At 38.6% G+C, this 21,401-nt stretch overlaps 1 protein-coding gene across 1 annotated transcript in view; it reads left to right on the top strand.

Moving 5' to 3' along the window:
- Window positions 1-19,685, top strand: part of LOC121483334 (NFKB activating protein) — a 35,216-nt gene extending 15,531 nt beyond the window's left edge. Inside the window, exons 3-9 of the mRNA XM_041741774.1 lie at window positions 6,453-6,523; window positions 6,711-6,851; window positions 9,140-9,203; window positions 11,172-11,281; window positions 11,375-11,450; window positions 12,648-12,797; window positions 16,660-19,685. Of these exons, the coding sequence (XP_041597708.1) occupies window positions 6,453-6,523; window positions 6,711-6,851; window positions 9,140-9,203; window positions 11,172-11,281; window positions 11,375-11,450; window positions 12,648-12,797; window positions 16,660-16,834 (787 nt within the window). The 3' untranslated portion in view covers window positions 16,835-19,685. The remainder of the gene's footprint in view (window positions 1-6,452; window positions 6,524-6,710; window positions 6,852-9,139; window positions 9,204-11,171; window positions 11,282-11,374; window positions 11,451-12,647; window positions 12,798-16,659) is intronic.
- The last annotated feature ends 1,716 nt before the right edge of the window (window positions 19,686-21,401 follow it).

The following is a 21,401-nucleotide window of genomic DNA, read 5'->3' as shown; positions in this document are numbered from 1 at the left end:
CCCTTCAGTTTCAGTCTCTATGTGTCTTTAGATCTGAAGTGAGTCTCTTGTAGGCAGTATATAGAAGGGTCTGGTTTTTTGTTCTTAGGTTTTTTTAAAAATATATGTATGTATGTACAAGAGAGCAAGAGAGAGCACAAGCAGAGAGAGAGTCTGAGGCAGAGGGAGAAGCAGACATGGGGCTCTATCCTAGGACCTTGGGATCATCACCTGAGGCAAAGGCAGAGGTTTAACTGACCGAGCCACCCAGGCACCCCTCGTTTTTAAAAATCTATTCAGCTACTGTGTGTGTTTTGATTGGAGCACTTAGTAAGTTTACATTTAAAGAATTATTGAGGGCAGCCCGGGTGGCTCAGCGGTTTAGTGCCACCTTCGGCCTGTGGCGTGATCCTGGAGACCCAGGGTTGAGTCCCACATTGGGCTCCCTGCATGGAGCCTGCTTCTCCCTCTGCCTGTGTCTCTGCCTCTCTCTCTGTGTCCCTCGTGAATAAATAAATAAAATCTTAAAAAATAAACAATTATTGATAAAAAATAATTATTGATAGGTATGGACTTGCTGCCATTTTGTTAATTTTTTTTTCTGATTGTTTTTGTAGTTCTGTGTTCCTTTTCCTCTCTTGCTCTCTTCCCTTGAGATTTGATGATTTTCCTTAGTGTTATGTTTGTATTCTTTTTTTATAAAATATTTTAGTTATTTATTCAACAGAGAGAACATAAGCAAGGGGAGAGGGAGAAGTAGGATCCCTGCTGAGCAAGGAGCTTGATGCAGGGTTTGATCCCAGGACCCCGGTATCATGACCTGAGCTGAAGGCAGATGCTTAACTGACTAAGCCACCCTGGCACTCCTGTATTCTTTTATTTTTTGTTTATCTATTATAGGTATTTGGTCGGTAGTTACCATGAGGTTTATATATAACATCCTGGGTATATAGCAATCTATTTTAAGGTAATGCTCACTTAAGTTCAAATGCATCTAAAAGCACTATATTCCCCCCACGTTTTATGTTTTTGACATCATATTTTATATCTTACTATTTTATGTTTCCATTGACTAATTATTGTAGGTCTAACTGATTTTACTGCTTTTGTCTTTAAAACTTCATACTAAAAAATAAAAATAAAAAAAAATAAAACTTCATACTAGCTCTATAGGTGGCTGATTCCCCTACCTTTACTATATGCTTCCTTTACCAATGAGATTTTTCCTTTCGTAATTTTCTTGCTTTTTTTTTTTATAAAGATTTTATTAAGTAATCTCTACACCCAACCTGGAGCTCGAACTCAAAACCCCAAGATTAAGAGTCACATCCTCCACCAACTGAGCCAGCCAGGCTCCTCTTCTTTCATAATTTTCTTACTCATAGTTATGGTTTTTCTTTTCTACTTAAAGAAATTCCTTTAACATTTCTTATAAGGCTGGTTTGGTATTAATGAGCTCCTTTAGCTTTTGCTTTTTTTTAGAAACTCCTTATTTCTCCTTCACTTCTGAATGATAACCTTGTTGGGTAGAGTAATCTTGGTTGTAAGTTTTTTCATTTTAGCAATTTGAATATATCATACCATTCTCTTCTGACCTATGAAGTTTCTGCTGAAAAACCAGCTTATCTACTTAGGGTTCTTTGGTATGTAACTAGTTGTTTTTCGTTTGCTGCTTTTAAGATTCTCTCTTTATCTCTGTCAACACTTTGTAATGTGTCTTGATCTCTTTTGGTTCATCTAATTTGCGGGTGTTTGCTTTCTGGACTTGGATGTCTCTCTCCTTCCCCATAGGTAAGTTTTCAGCTATTACTTCTTTTTTTTTTTTTCTTGCTATTACTTCTTCCAATAAGTTTTCTGTCCTTTTCTCTCTCTTCTCCTTCTGGGACCTCCTATAGTGTGAATATTAGCACACTTGATGTTACCCCAGAGGTCCCTTAAACTTAACCTCACTTTATTCAGTTCTTTTTCTTTTTGCTGTTCGGATTAGGTATTTTCTATTACCCTGTATTTCAGATTATTAATCCATTCTTCTACATCCTGTTATCTGCTGTTGATGCCCTATATTTTTCATCTCAGTTATTGTGTTCTTTGTTTCTGATTGATTTAAAAAGTATTTTCTGGGATGCCTGGGTGGCTCAGTGGTTTAGTACCTGCCTTTAGCCCGGGGCATGATCCTGGAGTCCCAGGATCAAGTCCCACATCGGGCTCCCTGCATGGATCCTGTTTCTCCCTCTGCCTGTGTGTGTGTGTCTCTCTCTCTCTCTGTGTCTCTCATGAATAAATAAAATCTTCAAAAAAAGTATTTTCTGTCTCTTTGTTGAAGTTCTTACTGTGTTCATCCATTCTTCTTTTGAGTTCAGTGAGAATCTTTATGACCATTACTTTGAACTCTTTATCTGGTAGATCTTAGTTTCATTTAGTTCTTTTTCTGAGGTTTTGTCTTGTTCTTTCACTTGGAACACATTGTCTCCTCATTTTGCCTCGCAGTGTTTGTTTCTGTGTTTTAGATAGATCAGCTATTGTCCCAGTGTTGGAGGAGTGGCTTTATGCTGCAGGTGTCTGGGGCTCAGTAGTACAAACCTCCCTGGTCTCCCAAGCCAGGTACCCCATGAGTGTCTCCTTTGTAAGCTGTGTGCTCCCTCTTGTGGCTGGTCATGGTTGGTGCCAACTCACTGATATGTGGGGCTGTTTCCTGGTGCAGCTGTCTGTTAGGCCTGGCTGTGACTATTATGGGTATGCTGGTGAGTGCGGCAGGCTTCTGGCCCATCTGATTGATAGGCCTGTTTGCAGCTGATGTGGATATTCTGGTATGTGGGGTTGGCCCTTGGTACAGCTGGCTATAAGGCCTGATTGCGACAGCTGCATTAGCACTGTTGAGTAGGGCAGGCTTTCAGTGCAGCTCGCTGCAAGGTCCAGCTGCAACTGATGCAGACATTCTAGTGTATAGGACTGGGCCTCCAGGGCAGGAGCACATGGGCAAGGGGTGCTGGTGCTGGCTGAGGATGGTGGCTGGGTGGGTAGGGAGCTGCTAGAGAGGAGTGTCAGGCCAGGGTGAGCAGTTCAGGTGAGGGCAGTTTGCTTGGGCTGTGCACATAATGCTAGCACGGTAGATGAGAATGTCAGAAATACTGCCCACCTGCCAATGCTTCTTTCCCTGGAGAATGTTCAGACAGATCTCTGCCCCTCCACACACATCCTTAACTTAGTCTCCTTGGATCTCCTTCATCTCTAACCCAGGTACTTTTCAAACTAATGCCTCTGCATTGGTGTGCCCTTTAGGAGAGAAGTCTTTATTTCCTACTACCCTCTGGCTCTCCCAGACATAAACAATGCCAGACATCATGGGTGCTCGTCTTTTTGGTGCATGTCCCTCAGACTGTGGAAGCTGATGTGGAATGCAGATCTCTTATTTCTCAATGAGGGCCTCCACGGTTATGATATCCCTTCTGCTGTTGGTCTCCATGCCAAGGGTGTGGGTCCTGACCAGACTGTCTCTGCCTCTCCTACCCTTCTCAGTGTGGCTTTTTCTTTATATCCTTAGTTACATGTGATCTGTTCTGCTAGTCTTCATTTCATTCTCAGAGATAGTTGTTCTATATGTAGTTGTAGATTATGGTGTGTCTATGGAAGGAAGTGAGCTCAGGATTTTCCTACTCCACCATGTTGATATCCTCTCCTATACTACATTTTCTTCATCTATTCATCTCTCCATATACACTTGGGTTGTTTCCATGTGTGGCTATTGTAAATAAATAATGTTGCAATGAGCATGGGAGAGCATATATCTTTTAAGTTAGTGTTTTTGTTTTTTGGGGGGATAAATACCCAGAAGTGGAATTGCTGGATCATATGGTAGTTATATTTTTAATTTTTAAGGAACCTCCATACTGTTGTCCATAGTGCCTACACCAATTTACATTCCTACCTACAGTGTGCTAGGGTTCCCTTTCCTATACATCTTCACCAACACTTGTTATTTCTTCTCTTTTCAAGACTAGCCATTCTAACAGGTGAGGTGATATCTCTTTTTTATTTTGACTTATACATTCAGAGGGTGATTAGTGATGTTGAGCATTTTTTTCATATACTTGTTAGCCATTTATATGTCTTTGGAAAATGTCTATTTAGATCCTCTACCTTTTTTTTTTTTTTGAGAGAGAGAGAGAGAGAGTGAGTCAGAGCATGCTTGTGCAGGGGCTGGGGTGAGGAAGGGCAGAGGGAGAGAGAACCTTTTTTTTAAGATTTTATTTATTCATGAGAAGCACAGAGAGAGGCAGAGACAGAGGGAGAAGCAGGCTCCTCTAGGGGAGCCTGATGCAAGACTTGATCCCAGGACCCTGGATCATCCTGAGCTGAAGGCAGATGTTCAACCGCTGAGCCACCCAGGCGTCCCGGGAGAGAGAATCTTTTTTTTTTTTTCTGGGAGAGAGAATCTTAAGCAGGCTTCATACTCAGCAGGGAGCTCAAAGCAGAGCTCCATCTCACAACTCTGAGATTGTGACCTGAGCTGAAATCAAGAGTCAGACGCTTAACTGACTGAGCCACCCAGGCACCCCTATTACCTTTGTTTTTAATGGGAACTCTAAAAACCATTGCCACAACTGATGTTAGGGTGCTTGCTCCATCTGTTTTCTTCTAGGTGTTTTTTGTTTTCAGGTCTTGAATTCGTTTTGAGTTATTTTGGTGTAAGATAGTGGTTCAGTTCTGTACTTTTGCAGGTGGCTGACCAGTTTTCCCAGCATCATTTATTAAAGAGGCTGTCCAGGCAGCCTGGGTGGCTCAGCAGTTTAGCACTGCCTTTTGCCCAACGTGTGATCCTGGAGACCTGGGATCGTAGTCCCCATGTCGGGCTCCCTGCATGGAGCCTGCTTCTCCCTCTGCCTGTGTCTCTGCCTCTCTCTCTCTCTCTCTCTCCCTGTGTGTGTCTCTCATGAATAAATAAATAAAATCTTTAAAAAAAAAGAGGCTGTCCTTATTCACTGTATATTCTTTACTCCATTGCCATAGGTTAATTGCCCATGTATGCATAGGTTTATTTTTGGGTTCTCTATCTGTTCCCAAAGGGATTTTTAAAAAATGAATATACCGATACAGTTTTGTTTATTTTCTGTTTTTTTTTAAGATTTTATTTTTTAATTTATTTTAAAAATATTTATTTATTTGACAGAGAGAGAGGAGTGCACAAGTAGGCAGAGTGGCAGAGAGAGGTAGAAGCAGGCTCCCTGCTGAGCAGAGAGCCCAATGCGGGGCTTGATCCCAGGACCCTAGGATCATGACCTGAGCTGAAGTCAGACGCTTAACCGACTGAGCCACTTTGGTGCCCCAAGATTTTATTTTTAAGTACTCTTTATACCTAGCATGGGTCTCAGACTTAAAACCCCAAGATCAAGAGTCTCATGCTCCACCAACTGAGCCAGCCAGATGCCCCTAGTTAGTTTTCTTGTATTAAATAGTATCTGAAGGCCTAATTCTTTTTTTTTTTTTTTTTACTTTGGTGCTATTCATAAGGTTCTTCTTCCCTCTCCTCTATTGCTAAGTCTTCTTTGAGTTGAACCAATGTGCTTGACAGGTATACTTGGGATTTGTTATAGTGATAGCATTATTATTTGAAACTTGTTCCTATAGGTACCTTCAAATATGATCAAAGAATCTGAACTGAAAAAAATGAGTTGGGAGGAATCTTACAAATAATTTTCTAGGCAATACCTAAATTATTCCAAATGTAATTTTCAGATTAAAAGATTATATGATATGAAAATTCCTTTTCTAAGCTATTTTTTGTAAAGATGTATTTATTTTAAGAGAAAGAACAAGTGAGGGGAAGGGGCAGAGGGAGAGGGAGCAGGCTCCCTGCTGAGCATGGAGCTGGATGTGGGGCTTGATCCCAGGACCCTGAGATCATGACCTGAGCCAAAACCAAGAGTCAGCTGCTCAACTGACTGAGCCACCCAGGGACCCCATCCTTTTTGAAACTATTATAGAATTTTAATAGTACTTCTTTTCAGAATTGTCTACAATAGAATGAAATCTTTTTATATTGTAGTATGTTAGGTTCTTCTTGCTTTGGGGAGAAAGAATGGTTGCTGCTCTACCATATGTCCTTTATACACATAGAATAAAATCATGAAATATTCCCTCAGTCTTCCTATCTCTAGTTTTTTCCATATTTCCTTATGGTTCCATACATTTGCCCTGTGGTTTCTTCTGAAAATACGAATCTTACATGTTGCTTTTAGTTTGAGTAGTGTTTTGTAAATTCTAAAGCATTGTACAAATGTAAGTGATTATTATGTTATTTTGAAAGTGGTATACCCTCAAATTATATACCCTTACAAAGTTATTCCATTGTTTGCTTTTAATGGTTCTTGGACAATCGGTTTCATTGCTAAAATTTTTTGATTCCATATTTTTACACTCCACGGTTCATACTTTATCACTTTTCTGATTCTTACAACCATCTTATTTAAATTCAGCTCTGATGAACACACACCAGTAGAGGATGATGAGCCAAAGAAAAGCAGCACTTCAGCTTCTACTTCAGAAGGTATTTTTTAAAATACTACAGAGCTTCTTTATTGAGAAGTTGAAAAAATGTTTATAAATAGTTGAATAGACTAATGCTTTTACTCAAGTTGCCTGTCATCTTGTTCTTTTTCAGTATTTCAAATACAATAAAACTGATCATTGTAATACTTGCTTAGAAGTTAATTTTATATTTGTACTTTATGTAGAAGAAAAGAAGAAGAAGAAGAAGTCTGGTCATTCGAAAGAAAGGTCCAAGAAAAGGAGAAAGAAAAAATCCTCTAAAAGAAAACACAAGAAGTATTCTGATGACAGTGACAGTGACTCTGACTCTGACACAGACTCCAGTGGTAAGAATTCCAGCATCACTTTGCAAGCCTGGCTTCCAAATTCATTTTACTTGGTAAAACTTATTTCAAAGGAAGGTTAAACACAAAAACAATAGCCAAGAATTGTTGAGCACTCACTGACTTTATGCCTAGCACCCTGCTCAGTGCTTGGTGTCCATTAGTGCTGTTTATTCCACATAGTAACTGCAGAACACATCTCAGAGTTGGGGAAACGGGGCACAGAGCAGATTGCAAGTACCGCACTCAGGCTCACACAGCTGAGATTCACCCCTGAGCAATGTGACTCCACATGGGTTGTGTCTGGCTGTGCAAGGCATGTGGCAGCGAACCAAGGCAGAGTTGGGCTGTGAGACTATGTGACAGCAAAGCAAGCCATACAGGGCTCCATCAGCCCATGGAGCAGCTCTCTTATGTCATTCTCACACTCATTGGGCACCTCTGGGCCATTTTCAAAAAAGCACACCATAAAGGACCCCCTTCAGGCTGGCAGGTGATTTATGGAAGACACTCCCTGTGGGGTGGTGCCTCATAGAAAGCCACCTTTTTGTGCCTTCTGGCTGGTGATTGATAGAGGGTGCCACCTCTGGGGACACATTACGTAAAGGTGTCTTTTTCTCTGATGTCACCTGGGTTTCCTGGCTCCTGTTGCTCCTTTTCTCTCTCACTGTTGGAAGAATGAACTTTAAAAAAATATATTCATTTATTTTAGAGAAAGTGCACACGTAAAAAAAAGTGCACACGTGTGCAAATGGGGAGGGTGAGGCAGAGGGAGAGAATCTCAAGCAAACTCCTCACTGAGCATGGAGCCTACACACAGGGCTTGATCCCACAACCCATTAGATCATGACCTGAGCTGAAACAGAGTCAGATAGTTAACCAACTGAACTGCCCAGGCGCCCCTGAGTGAACTTTCTTAAAGCACAAATGTGAGTACGTCTGTCCCCTACTTAAAATCCTTCAGTACTCTGTAGCTTTCAGGGTAAAGTTCAGACCCCGATTGATCCTTCTCTAATCACACATGCCCTGTCACTCTTGCAGCATCCTCTATAACCTGAGAACTACCTTCTATCTCCTCAGTATTTTGCGTTCTTTCTCTTGCTTCTGTCACTTGATACAGAGTCTATCTGTGCCAGTCTCTCCCTGCATGTGGCTTGGCTTACTCACTTCAATAATGGTCATGTAGTACTTTTGTAATAAAACTGATTTTAAAAAGAACTAGCTTAAGGGTAGTTCTCCCTAGGCCAGCCTGATAATGAGATTTTTCTGTACACTCAGAGCACCCCATGCTTCCCTGTATCACTCTGGATTCTGTTTATCTCTTTATGTCTGCCTCCTCCATTAGACTGAGCCCCTAGAAAGCATGTCCCTAGGCCCAAACACATAGGATTTTTGCTTTCTTCATTATGAAAATACTCAAACATTAGAAAGTAAGGAAAATAATATAATACAATGTACACATATCACTTAGATTTTAAGTTTTTAGTATTTTGACATTTGCTTTAAATAGCTTTTTTTGCTGAGATATTCAAAGTAAATTAGAAATATCACACTACTACCCTAAAGATTACTGTATACACCTCTAAAAAAACAATGACATTTTCCTACTTACCCCATGCCATTATCTCACCCAATAAAATTAATAATACTCTGTATCACTGAAGACTTAGTGTGACTTTAATTTCTGTGTCCCTGGTACTGAACACATATCCTGATGAGTAGCAATAAATGTTTCTTTTTTTTTTTTTTTTGCAATAAATGTTTCAATTAATAACTTTCTCAGGGATCCCTGGGTGGCTCAGCAGTTTAGCGCCTGCCTTCGGCCCAGGGTGTGATCCTGGAGTCCCGGGATTGAGTCACCCATGTCGGACTTCCTGCATGAAGCCTGGTTCTCCCTCTGCCTGTGTCTCTGCCTCTCTCTCTGTATCTCTCATGAATAAATAAATATAATCTGGGATCCCTGGGTGGCGCAGCGGTTTAGCGCCTGCCTTTGGCCTAGGGCGCGATCCTGGAGACCCGGGATCGAATCCCACGTCGGGCTCCCGGTGCATGGAGCCTGCTTTTCCCTCTGCCTATGTCTCTGCCTCTCTCTCTTTCTTTCTCTGTGTGACTATCATAAATAATAAATAAAAATTTAAAAATAAATAAATAAATATCTTAAAAAAATAAATTTCTCTGTAACAACTAATAGGGCAGCAATAGGATATTTATCTACTAACAAAATTCTAACAAAATTCTGGGGTTTTAGAGTTAAATTTTTGTTTTTAATTAAAATGTGCTTTAATTTGCAGATGAAGATACAAAAAGAAGATCAAAGAAAGCCAAGAAAAAGGAAAAGAAGAAGAAACATAGATCGTCAGTTTTCTCTTTAATTTTTATCATGGAAAAGTTAAAATATATATAAAATAAAGTAATAAATAAATAATGATAAATAGTATAATGAACCCCTGTGTAACCATCACCTAGCTTAATAATTTCAACCCTTGGACAATCTCCACTGCCCTCCCATTATTTGAAAACCAATCCCAGGGGATCCCTGGATGGCTCAGCGGTTTGGCGCCAGCCTTCGGCCCAGGGCGTGATCCTGGAGTCCCGGGATCGAGTCCCATATTGGGCTCCTTGCATGGAGCCTACTTCTCTCTCTGCCTGTATTTCTGCCTCTCTCTCTCTCTCTCATGAATAAATGAATAAAATCTTTAAAAAAATTGAAAACCAATCCCAGGTATCATTTTGTCCATAAACCAGTATGTTTCTCTAAAAGTTAGCCATTCTTTTTTAAAAAATCATAATTGTTATTGTGATCAAAAATCACAATATTGTTACTGTGCCTAAGATATTCAGGAATAATTCCTCAATTCTCAGCAGGTTTTTATATAGTTTATTTAAATCTAGATTCAAATAATGCCCATAAATTGTGATTGGTTGATACATTTCTTACATGTCTTCAAATCAGTTGGTTCCCCTTCCCTTTTTTTTCTTGCAATTTATTTGTTAAAGAAACCAAATCATTTACCTATCGAGTTGCTGATTGTTTTTAATTTTTTTCTTTATTTTTAAAGGTTTTTTATTTTTATTTTTTATTTTTTTAAAAGATTTATTTTTAAGTAATCTCTATACCTAGTGGGCTCAAACTCATGACCCCAAGATCAAGAGTTGCATGCTCCACTGTCTGAGCCAACCAGACACACCTGACTGTGTTTTTCTGGTGTGCTTTTAACATATTCTCTGTCTTGTCTATTTCCTATATATTGACAGTAAAGTCTAGAGAATTGATGTTCAGATTTGAGTCTTTGGCGCACATACTTCATAAGTTCTGCTGCTTTGTCAGGAGGCAGATAATGTCTGGTTGTCTCTTTTTGTCATATTAATAGCCATGGATTGTCATTACTTAGATTCCTTATTTCATTAGGGATTACAAAATGGTAATAGTCTAATTCTGGCTTTCTTTCTTGCTTTTTTTTCTGTCTTTCTGCATTTATTAGGTAAAATAATTCTATAAGAGAAACCTACCCTCATCAACTATTTGGTTACTCTGAAGTACAGTTTACATAGGAAAGGCAGGTTAATGACTTTTTCTAAAACTTTTTTGGTTTTATGAGTTTTCAAAATAATGAGTTGGACTTTTTAAATATCATTATGAACCCAAGGATTCAAACATAGTTGATATATTTTAATCATTACACTTCAAATTATTGATGCTCGAATTGTTTTTTAAACTGATTTGTTATCTTTTTGCAATGTGAGAACCATATTTCATTGTCCCCTGAGAAATCTTTTTTATAGTGAAACATGATTTGGTTAAATAAGTTAAAAGATCTTTTAATTAGGGGTGCTTGGATGGCTCCGTCGGTTGGGTATCTGCCTTCAGCTCAGGTCATGATCCCAGGGTCCTGGAATCAAGCCCCGCATTGCTCTCCCTGCTCAATGGGGAGCCTGCTTCTGCCTCTCCCTCTGCTTTTTGTTTCCCCCTGCTTGTGCTCTCTGTCAAATAAATAAATAAAATCTTTTTTAAAAGTTTTAAGATTTTATTCATGAGAGACAGAGAGAGACAGACACAGGCAGAGGGAGAAGCAGGCTCCATGCAGGGAGCCCGATGTGGCACTCCATCCCGGATCCCAGGATCATGCCCTAAGCCAAAGGCAGACACCCAACCGCTGAGCCACTCAGGCGTCCCTAAAAATTTTTTTAATTAAAAATCTGCTCTAAAAATTTTAATCAGCTGAGAACTTAAATCATTTTCATCAGCCTTTCATTGCCTAAAAAATGTGAGATTCCCTTTAATGTGGGACTATTAAGTGTATTTGTATCAAATTATGATTACAGGAAGAAATACAAGAAAAAGAAATCTAAGAAGAGTAGAAAAGATTCCAGTGATTCAAGCTCTAAAGATTCCCAGGAAGAGTTTCTGGAGAATCCCTGGAAGGATCGATCAAGTAAGTTCTTCTGGTAGACTTTGACTCAGAACAGATAAAACATTAAATTAACTAGTTAAAATATGAATCTGTTTCTGAACATCTTTCCTGTAGAGCCTGAAGAACCCTCAGATTTAATTGGCCCAGAGGCTCCAAAAACACTTGCCTCTCAGGATGATAAACCTTTGAAGTAAGTTAACAGTGTATTTAAAATATCTAAAGTAGGGGCACCTGGGTGGCTCAGTTAAGCATCTGCCTTCAGTTTGGGTCATGATCCTGGGGTCCTGGAATGGAGTCCCACATCGGGTTCCCTGCTCAGCAGGGAGTCTGTTTCTCCCTCCCCCTGCTCTCTCTCACTCTCTCTCTCTCTCTCAAATAAATAAAATCTTTTTAAAAATAAATATAAATAAAATATCTTGATTACATTCCTGAAAGTACGGCCCTAACTTACCTTTCCAACTTCCAGCTGTATCTCCCTCTATGCCCTTATTTACATGCCAAGTTCCAAATGAGCTGAACTAAAACGTCCCTATATTTACTGTGCACTTTCCCACATCATGCCTTGTTCACCTTATGTCTTCCCCCAACATGCCTTCACTTCTTTCCCCTGCCCTTGTTTCTTCACTACTCCCAATTTCATCCTGTTAAAATCCTTACCATCTTTCAAAGCTCTTTCCAAAAGGAGGGGTCATGTGCTGATTCCCAGGACCCTTCTCTCTACAAGTAGATGGGATTCCTACCCCTCTTTAATCCTCTAGTCCTCACAGTATTTTCTCTTCTGTGCAGTGTTTTTTATATGTTCTGCATTGTATTGCAGTTATGTCCCTATCAGTATATAAATTCCATAAGAAGAGAGATTATTTTTGTCTTATAAGCTCTGAGTTTAATAGGTATTCAAGATGTAGTCAATGAATTGAATGAAGGGATAATAGTTTTTAAAGTCCCCTCAAATGAAAGTTAAATAGATAATTGTTACTGTATAGCATTGTTACTGGTTCTGAGTCTAAAAAGTATGTTAATTTGAGATATGTTAGTTCTTTTTTTTTTTTTTTTCTTTAAGGGGATAAACGGGAAAGGAATTCACTAGAGGCAGAAGCCATAAAGGCAATGCCTGTAGGGATAAATTGATCTGTAATTGTAAACCATGAATCTAGGCTCACTAACATCAGTTCTTCTGTTATTCCAAAGCATGTCTGTATTTCTGGGTTAGTTATGTAGGTCAGAGTGCAGTGTTCACTAATTAAAGTAATTCATGTTGGGCTTCCCAGCATGCTGCCACTCAGCAACTATTATTTGTGCTGTTTTCTGAGAGAAAATCTTTTTGAGCTCTCTTTAGATGATATGCTTTTTATAATGAACCTTTTCTGAATTCTGAATTACTTTGTAGCTATGGCCATGCTCTGTTACCTGGTGAGGGTGCAGCTATGGCTGAATATGTAAAAGCTGGGAAACGTATCCCAAGAAGAGGTGAAATTGGCTTGACAAGTGAAGAAATTGCATCATTTGAATGCTCGGGTTATGTAATGAGTGGTAGCAGGTAAGTTACTAGCATCAAGATCAGTTTCCATGATTAGATCTTTTCCTTTCTCACTACCAGAATTATATTTTGGTAATTGATTTTCATTAAGTGATTATTCCTAATGAAAAGTAGAGTATAAATTTTGGTTTAATATTGGTTTTATTGGCATAAACATAGTTGTCTAAAATTCCAGGTAAGTGTGCAACTCATCCTCAAAATCAGCTATCTCTCCAACTTCAAAGATCAGTCTTTCCAGTGTCCTTTCCTAGTTTGTATTTTGGTACAGTTTGTCTTCTGGTGGATATAGGTAATTCAGTTATTTATCACTGCCCCATGAGGAATATGGCATTCTGGTAGTAGGAAATCATTTTCATGAGACAGTGTATCCTGTTTTCTGAATTTGCCTCTAGTTTTCTGTAGAGTCAGAGAATGTAGGTTCTAATTATCTGTGGACTCTGAGAATGAAGAGCAGAAAAGGATTATAACAACATGGGAAAGTATAAAATTGTGGAAGAAAAAGCAAAGTACCAGGAAGAATGAGGAGAGTGAATTAATAGGGCATCAGTACCAAGATCAGACTGAGTTTTAGATTTTTTTAAATGTTATAAACTTTTAAAAGCAGGTAAATACTAAAATAAAGTTGGAGGCAGATATTTGGAGAACCCCTGAGGCACCTCCAGAATCTTGGAATTCTGAGGACCAGCTACACTAAGACAAAAAGAAATGAGAGTCATAAGCATTGAAAGGGAGGATATAAATCATTTTTTGTGGATGATGTGATTTTTTTTCCTTAGAAAATCCTAAAGAATCTTCAGATGATTCTGAATAATAGAAGGGTTTAATAAATGGTTGAGTATAAGGTTAATACATAAAAATCCATTGCATTTCTATGCACCAGGAAACAATTATAAAATATAATTAAATAAAAAGAAAACATTTATGATAGTATCAGAGAATGTGGAGGACTTAGGAATAAATCTTAATAAGAAATGTCTAAGACCTCTGTAGGAAAAACTGTAAAACATTATTAAGAAATATTAAAGGGGTGCCTGGAGGGATGCCTGGGTGGCTCAGCGGTTGAGCGTCTGCCTTTGGCTCAGGTCCCAGGATCAAGTCCCACATCAGGCTCCTTGCATGGAGCCTGCTTCTCCCTCTGCCTTTGTCTCTGCCTCTCTCTCTGTGTCTCCCATGAATGAATAAATAAAATATTTTTAAAAATAAATAAATAAAGGAGTGCCTGAGTGCCTCAGTCGGTTAAGTGTCTGACTCTTGGTTTCAACTCAGGTCATGATCTCAATTCATGAGATTGAGTCACATTGGGCTCTGCACTCAGCGGGGAATCTGCTTGAGTTTCTTTTCCTCTCCCTCTGCCCCCCCAATAAATAAATAAATCCTTAAAAAGAGACATTAAAGAAGACTTAAATGGAGAGATACCATGTTCATAGATAGGAAGCCAGTATATAAAGTTATCACTTCTCCCCAGATTGATCTGCATATTCAGTGTAGTTCCAGTCAAAATCACAGCAGAGTCTTATGTGAGATTTAATAAGTTGGTTCTAAAATTTATGTTAGACTAGAGGGCCAAGAATGGCCCAGTCACTTTTGAAGAACAGGAAGATGAGATTTGCCCTACCAGATACGAGGACTTATTATGAAGCTTACAGAACTTTAGAAAGTATGGGAGAACAAATGAATTGTTCAGCAGGATAAAATATGGAGCCATGGGGCAGAGCCATCCATATGTGAACTTAGTTCTATGAAAGAGATTGCATGTCAGCTCACTGGGGAAAGAAGGAACTATTCAGTAAATGGAGCAGGAGAAAAATGGTTATCCATATGGAAAAAGATGAATAGAATCCTGCATCACCATATTTAAAAATCAGTGCAAGTAGGGGCGCCTGGCTTAGTCAGTAGAGCATGATCTAGATCTCAGGGTTGTGAGTTCAAGCCCCACATTGAGTGTGGAGCCTACTTAAATTTTTTTTCTTAATTAAGAAAAAAAAAAAAAAACAGGGCAGCCCGGGTGGCTCAGTGGTTTAGCGCTGCCTTCAGCCCAGGGCCTGATCCTGGAGACCCAGGATCGAGTCCCATGTCGGGCTCCCTGTATGGAGCCTGCTTCTCCCTCTGCCTGTGTCTCTGCCTCTCTCTGTGTGTGTGTGTCTCTCATGAATAAATAAATAAAATCTTTAAAAAAAAAAACAGTGCAGCTAGAATAAGGGCTTAAATGTCAAAAACAACTTGAACACTCTTAGTATAAAATAAAAGTAGATCTCTAATAGATCTTGGGGTAGCAAAGTGTTTCTTAAGGGAGATTCAAAAAAATCATAAAATAGTGATACGTTTGCCTAAGTTAAAAGAAACAACTTTTGTTCATCAAAAGACATCTTAAAATAGGTAAAAAGGCAAGTTTTAAGCTGAGATAAGATCTTAAAACTGATAGTATTAAGAATATTTAAAGAATATATACAAATAACCCAAACTAGTAATGGGAAAATGACATAATCATTTGTTAGGAGAAGAAAAATATATGGCCTATACATACATAAAAAAGATGTTCATTATCATTGGAAATGAAAATCAAGAACATGCCGAAATACCATTTTATATCTATTTGATAGACAAAAGTTCAAAGTTCACCCAGGGGCACCTGGGTGACTCTGTTGAGCATCTGCCTTCAGCTCAGGTCATGATCCCAGGGTCCTGGGATCGAGCCCTGCATCAGGCTCCCTGCTCAGTGGGGAGCCTGCTTCTCCCTCTCCTTCTGCCTCTCCCCCTGCTTATGCTCACTCACTCTCTCTCTGTCAAATAAATAAAATATTTAAAATAATAATAAAAAGTTCTAAGCTCTAACAATACCAAGCACTGGAGAAGATGTAGATCTATAGGATCTCTTAAATATTGCTAGTGGTGATATAAACTGGTACAACCACTTTGGAAAATAATCTGACATCATCTTGGAAGGTTGAGCATTTGTATACTTTATGAAGCAGCAGCTCCATTTCTAGATACTCAAGAAAAAAATCTTTCCCATGTATTAGGAGACAGGTACATAGATGTTTTACAACATTGTTCACATAGCACTTTGGGTTCCAAATAAAACTATTCACTGTACCCTGAGCAACTTTACATTGTCATCTCCTTGTCTTTGCATCCTGCTGCTACTCCACCTTCACACTAATCTTAAATGATTCTCCCCTCTTTTCCTTGCTCAGTTTCCTCTATTTTTTCTAGATATAGGTCAAGCCTTATCTCAAACTGATTGTGTAGGATTGGATTACATATACATGAGCTGCATAAAGTTTTCCCTCTAAGTTAGCAGACCTTTTGAAGATGATGTAATAATTTCCCTCTGCCCCTGATTTGTTTGCCCTTATAAATCTCTTTGAGCTGCTATTGGAAAGTTAAATCCACTCACAAAACTCATCAAAAAATTCTGTTGTAGTATTAGACCTGGTCCTTTTGGTTGTATGATAAATTAGAACCATGAGGAAGTTTTACCCAATTGATGACAACTTAACCTTTCTTCTGTCCTACTGTCACTTCCCTGAAGGCACATTCTGCATATCACATAGAAAGTTTAATAATTTGCTAGTTTCTGGCTGTTTTAGTAGAAACAACAGAACTAGACTTATGCCCTTAGTATCTGAAATTAATAACATTCATGATGTTGACAGAACATCAGATCATTATTTGAATACCGGAAATGAATCAAAGGACACATTGACAGATAAAATGAATGATCTTTTGAAAATCTAACCCATTACCAAAACAATTTCTATTTGTCAGTTTTTTAAATAGACCATTCTGTATTAAGGATTCGTGAGGAAGTACTATAAGAATAATTACTGAGAAATTAAGCCAAAAATAAAATTATCTCCAGGCATCGCCGAATGGAGGCCGTGCGACTGCGGAAAGAGAACCAGATCTATAGTGCTGATGAGAAGAGAGCCCTGGCGTCCTTTAACCAAGAAGAGAGGCGAAAGAGAGAAAACAAGATTCTGGCCAGTTTTCGAGAGATGGTATACAGAAAAACTAAAGGGAAAGATGACAAATAAGGATTTTCTGATTGTTAAGCAGACATTTTTAACAACAAAAAAAGAAAGTCTGGGTTCTATATATACATACAAAAAGATTATGACCTGAAAAAGCTTTACAGTGCTACTGTGCCTTCTATTTAATTCTTTCAGTCCTTCAATAAAAAGCTGCTTATTGGTATAATTTTAGCAAGTTCTTTGGGTTATTTTTGGATTGATCATAATAACTTTCTGGTTTAAAAATCCAAATTACGAATGAAATCTTATTGTACTTGGGGAGGTGGCATTGAGAGAAAGTGTCAGTAAGATAAGAAACTTAACTCTCATACCATGGGACAGTGCTACTATTAGCTCTACATGATGCCCGTCCCCCACCCCCACCCCAACTGAACTTGTGGGAAATTATCATTCCTCTGTGTTGAATGTGTTATAAATGGACTTGATAGAAACATACAGGAGGCCACTTTTGTTAACAAGATGGAGGCATTGCTGAAAAAGCAAATCTGGAATTTGAATATTAACTTGTGTAACATATAGTCTGCCCTGGAAGTATTTTGGTTTTTGTCCCTACCTCTACCCCAAATCCAACAAAGAAGCCAAAAAACAAACTAACCCACGGACTTACTGAGTTGAAAATGTGAACGTTAGTGTTTTAAATTCTTAAAAGGTTACTTAGAAATGGTTCTTCAAATATAAAATATTTGGAAGTGCACTGCTGTGCCAATGTAAGTACATTATTTCCATCTAAGCTATGCTTAGATGATTATTTGAATACTGGAAATGAGTGGGAGTCAACTATGGTTAGGAGTTTAATAGGGAAAAATATATTGAAGCATTGGTTTTAATTTAGTCATTTTATAAAGGATGAAACTAAAATGATATTAAACATATTTTAAGTCTGTCCTTTATGTAATAAGCATATTTCATTTTAAACATTGTTAAACGTTTCAGTTTATTTTTTACATCTGTCATTCAGTTCAATTTTGTATAGAACCCCTCACTTTATCACTTTTTTATGGCTACTATTGACTTTTAATTTAGTGAGAAATGGAAAATTCTGGGACTAGCAGTTCTCATGATCTTTTTTCTTCCATTATTTTGTTCAGTTTGAGTTGTTAGGTCACAAGAGGGAAAGGAAAGGGGACAGTGGAAGTTTTGGCTGTTTTTATTAAAAGTTATTTTGAGCTGTGTTATTATGTGTCTAGAATAAATCTAAGTGACCTGGGGGATGGGGAAGTTCTAACTCTGTGGTTATAAAATGCCCTCTTTCCTTGTAATAGTTTAAAGTGGTTTTTTCCCCAACATTTTAAAATAAAGCAATCATATTTCAAAGTATAGATAAAAAGTTTTACTATTTAACATATGTTCTAGGAAAGTGTCTACCTTTAACCCACAGCTAAGGTACTAAATCATTTGGCACGTAGCAACATTTATGACCCCTGAATCTGAAGTGATTCCTGTTTATCATTGTTGCTGCCTAACCTGATAAATCTCGTTTCCAAAAGGTAAAGGGAAGCCAGGTTCCAAATTTATGAGTTGTAATCCGTCTACTTCCCTGTGTGATAAAACCTAAATTTACAATCCCTATTTAAGAATTTTGTTCTCTAAGAACACTATTTTTTGTACTGGTTCCTGGAAACTGAATGAGTTTGCACTCTTATTTTCAGTAGGCAAAGCAGTTAAACTCTGTGATAAAGGATTCTTGTGGGTTTTTATTGGATTCTCCTGTCTCCTCCACAGAGTGGATACTCAACAAATGCTTATCGAGTAAATGAAAGGAAACATTAACATATTTCAGAACTTTGTCATTTCTTTCATCAAGGTTTGTTCAGGAAAGATCGGCCAAAGAGCAGCTTCAGTAGCATGTTCTTTGGAAAAGAGGAGGGAAGAATAAAAGGGCTAAAAGTTTTTTATTTTGAGCTCATGAGAGGTACTGCTGCAAATTGTGTTTAATCATCTGAGCCATAAGTCCAATAGGAGGACTATTATATTTGAAATGTATTTTTTTTTCTTCAGGAAGACTTATCTAGTTTCCCACCTCCTTGCCTGTTGTTCTGATAAGATTGCCCCTCCTTTTATGTTTATTGCACAAATGTAACAGAAGAAAGAAAAATTACCCACAGTCTTCCCACATCAATTGTCTTTAGTATTCTGTGTTCCCTTCCAGTGCTTGTCTGCATAAATATGTATTCTGACATACATGTAAGTAATCACTCCTAATGTAATCCTGTCTTTGGTGTTTTAAACCTTTGCAGTCAGGTAAGACAGCCTCACAGGGATGATAGGAACAAGCGATGATCTGGTGTGAGGATGGGAGGAAGACCAGAAAGAAGTAAGGGTGGCAACCAGACCTTCCCTGTTTTATTGCCTCCTGTCTTCAAGCCAGCCTGCTGCTGTCAGGTTGTGATGCTGTGTTGTGGTAGGCAGCACGCCCAGTTTCAGAGTATCAGCGTATATTATTTAACAGTGAAGCTTAACTCACAGTAAGTGAAAGGGTCTCTGAGCAGGGAAATCCTTAGACTGGTTATATTATGAGCTGTAGAACTGTTGCCAGTTTTCTTTTCCTCGGTTATGCCCGAAAGAGGTGTGTCTGGACTAGAAAATTAGGCTCAAATGGGGGAACAGGCAGCCAAGTATCACTCTCAGTTTGGTCTGATGGATGAATTTTAGCAAATCTCTAAACTTGGCTTCTGTACCTGTAAGACTCTAAGTGATGTAGACAGTGGTGGGAAAAAACATTTAGAAATGGAAAACAACTTACTGGTTACTCTGCTAATGTGATGGAAGTTGCCAAATGGAAAATGAATGCAAAAAATATACAGCTGGATTGTTTGCCACAAATTTATTATTCAATAAATATTCTGTGGTTTGATGTGCAGTATTGTATTTTTAATACATTTTGATTAGAAATCCAGTCCTAAAACATTCTGTAAGACTTAGACACAATTGAATTAGAAGGGAATTGACTCCATTAAAATACTTTTGGCCTCAATAGTGTCCCTCAGCCATTTTTCTCGAAAGCGAGTCTGTCCTGGTCTGCAGAGGAAGAAAAACAAACATACCTAAACTTTTTAACATAAAACAAAACGTTGAGCCAGGGATTCCCTGTTTATTCTGTTACATTCCTAGTGAGCAAGAAGTCTTTTGGGGGTGGAGAGCACAGATTGTCTCTATTCCATAGGCCCAATCAGTGAAAGGATTAATGAGTTTATATGTAAAGATTCTTTAAAAGAGCTGCTATACAAATAAAGATTACTATATAGGATTTAATTCCATGTGACTGTAAAGTTTCCCAATAGAAACAATAGACGCGACCCACTTTGCCCCCACCCTCCTTTAGCAATTAATCCTCAAGTTTCTACTTACTGAAAAATGAGACATTAAAAAATTTTTTTTCTAGAATAATGGCAGAATCTTACTTTCAGCCCATCCTAATGGGGTGAGTGGGCCAAAGAAAAAAAGTGACCATTACATGAGTTATCAGTGGCTATGAGCCTGCTGGGTTCCCGGGATGTGATGACCTTTGCCCCCTACCCATTTAGAATGAGTCTCCAGGGGCACTTAGTTGGCTCAGTTAGTAGAGCAGGGGACTCCTGATCTCTGGGTCATGAGTTCTAGCCCCACGTTGGGGGTAGAGATGACAAAAAAGAAAAGTCTCCATTACCTGTGAACTAATGAAAGGCCCTCAAAAATATAAGAGACCTCAATGGGCATATCCTAAGAGAGAAAAGGTTAACTGTTAGTTTGTACCAATCATACCAACTCATAATTCTTTCCATCCCTACACTTGTTCATATGTATACTCTTAAGTTTCTGGAATTCATTATCCTTATTGGGTATGAATGTAGGTGGTAGTTCTTTGTCACTTCAAATCTCCGTTCCTCAAGAGATCTTTTTGACAACAGATACCTGAAGAATCTCTGCAAAATTGGGAACAAGTCAGGAAAGGCTTGTGTTCCTCGTGGATAGTCATTTACCTTCTTTACCTGTTCCACTTTACTCAGTTGACAGCATTTACCTCTTAGGAGTAGCATAAGAATGAAATCATACAGATAAACAAGGTTTGAAAACATTTTTAAAGCAGCATAAAAGTGTAGGTTGTAATATTGTCTCAGTGGTCCTCACCCATTCTCCCTTCCAAAATTATATTTGGAATTCTGAGCAAGAGCCCTTCTAAGCCCGCAAAGTACAGTCTCTGGTCACGGTCTTGCTTACCTCTAGCAGCCTTACTTTCCAATCTCCAACCTTGCCAGTTAGCAAGACAGCCAATGGCAGGATATATGACCAGGAGAAGTGAGAGCTCCACATACTTTGCCTTTTTACATTATTTCAGGTTCAAATAGACAAATTTGTGGTGGGCTAGGATAAATACAAGACAGTTGGCTCACTGTGTAGTCCTGTATAAAGCTCTGGAGTCAGACAACACCTCAGATAACTTCTGTGAAAGGATGGACGGCAAGGAGGGGAAAAGCTTGTTTACGTCTGCTGTAATCCATGCATTATGGCTGGAACCAGACCTACTCCTCTGATGATCCTAACCCTGGATTCATGGGTGTTATTTTGACTCCTTTCACACCAGCTATCAACA

Source organism: Vulpes lagopus, chromosome X (genome assembly GCF_018345385.1).
Source record: "Vulpes lagopus strain Blue_001 chromosome X, ASM1834538v1, whole genome shotgun sequence".
Lineage (NCBI taxonomy): Eukaryota > Metazoa > Chordata > Mammalia > Carnivora > Canidae > Vulpes > Vulpes lagopus.
Note: the sequence above shows the minus strand (reverse complement) of the source record. Positions and strands in the feature narration are given on the sequence as shown.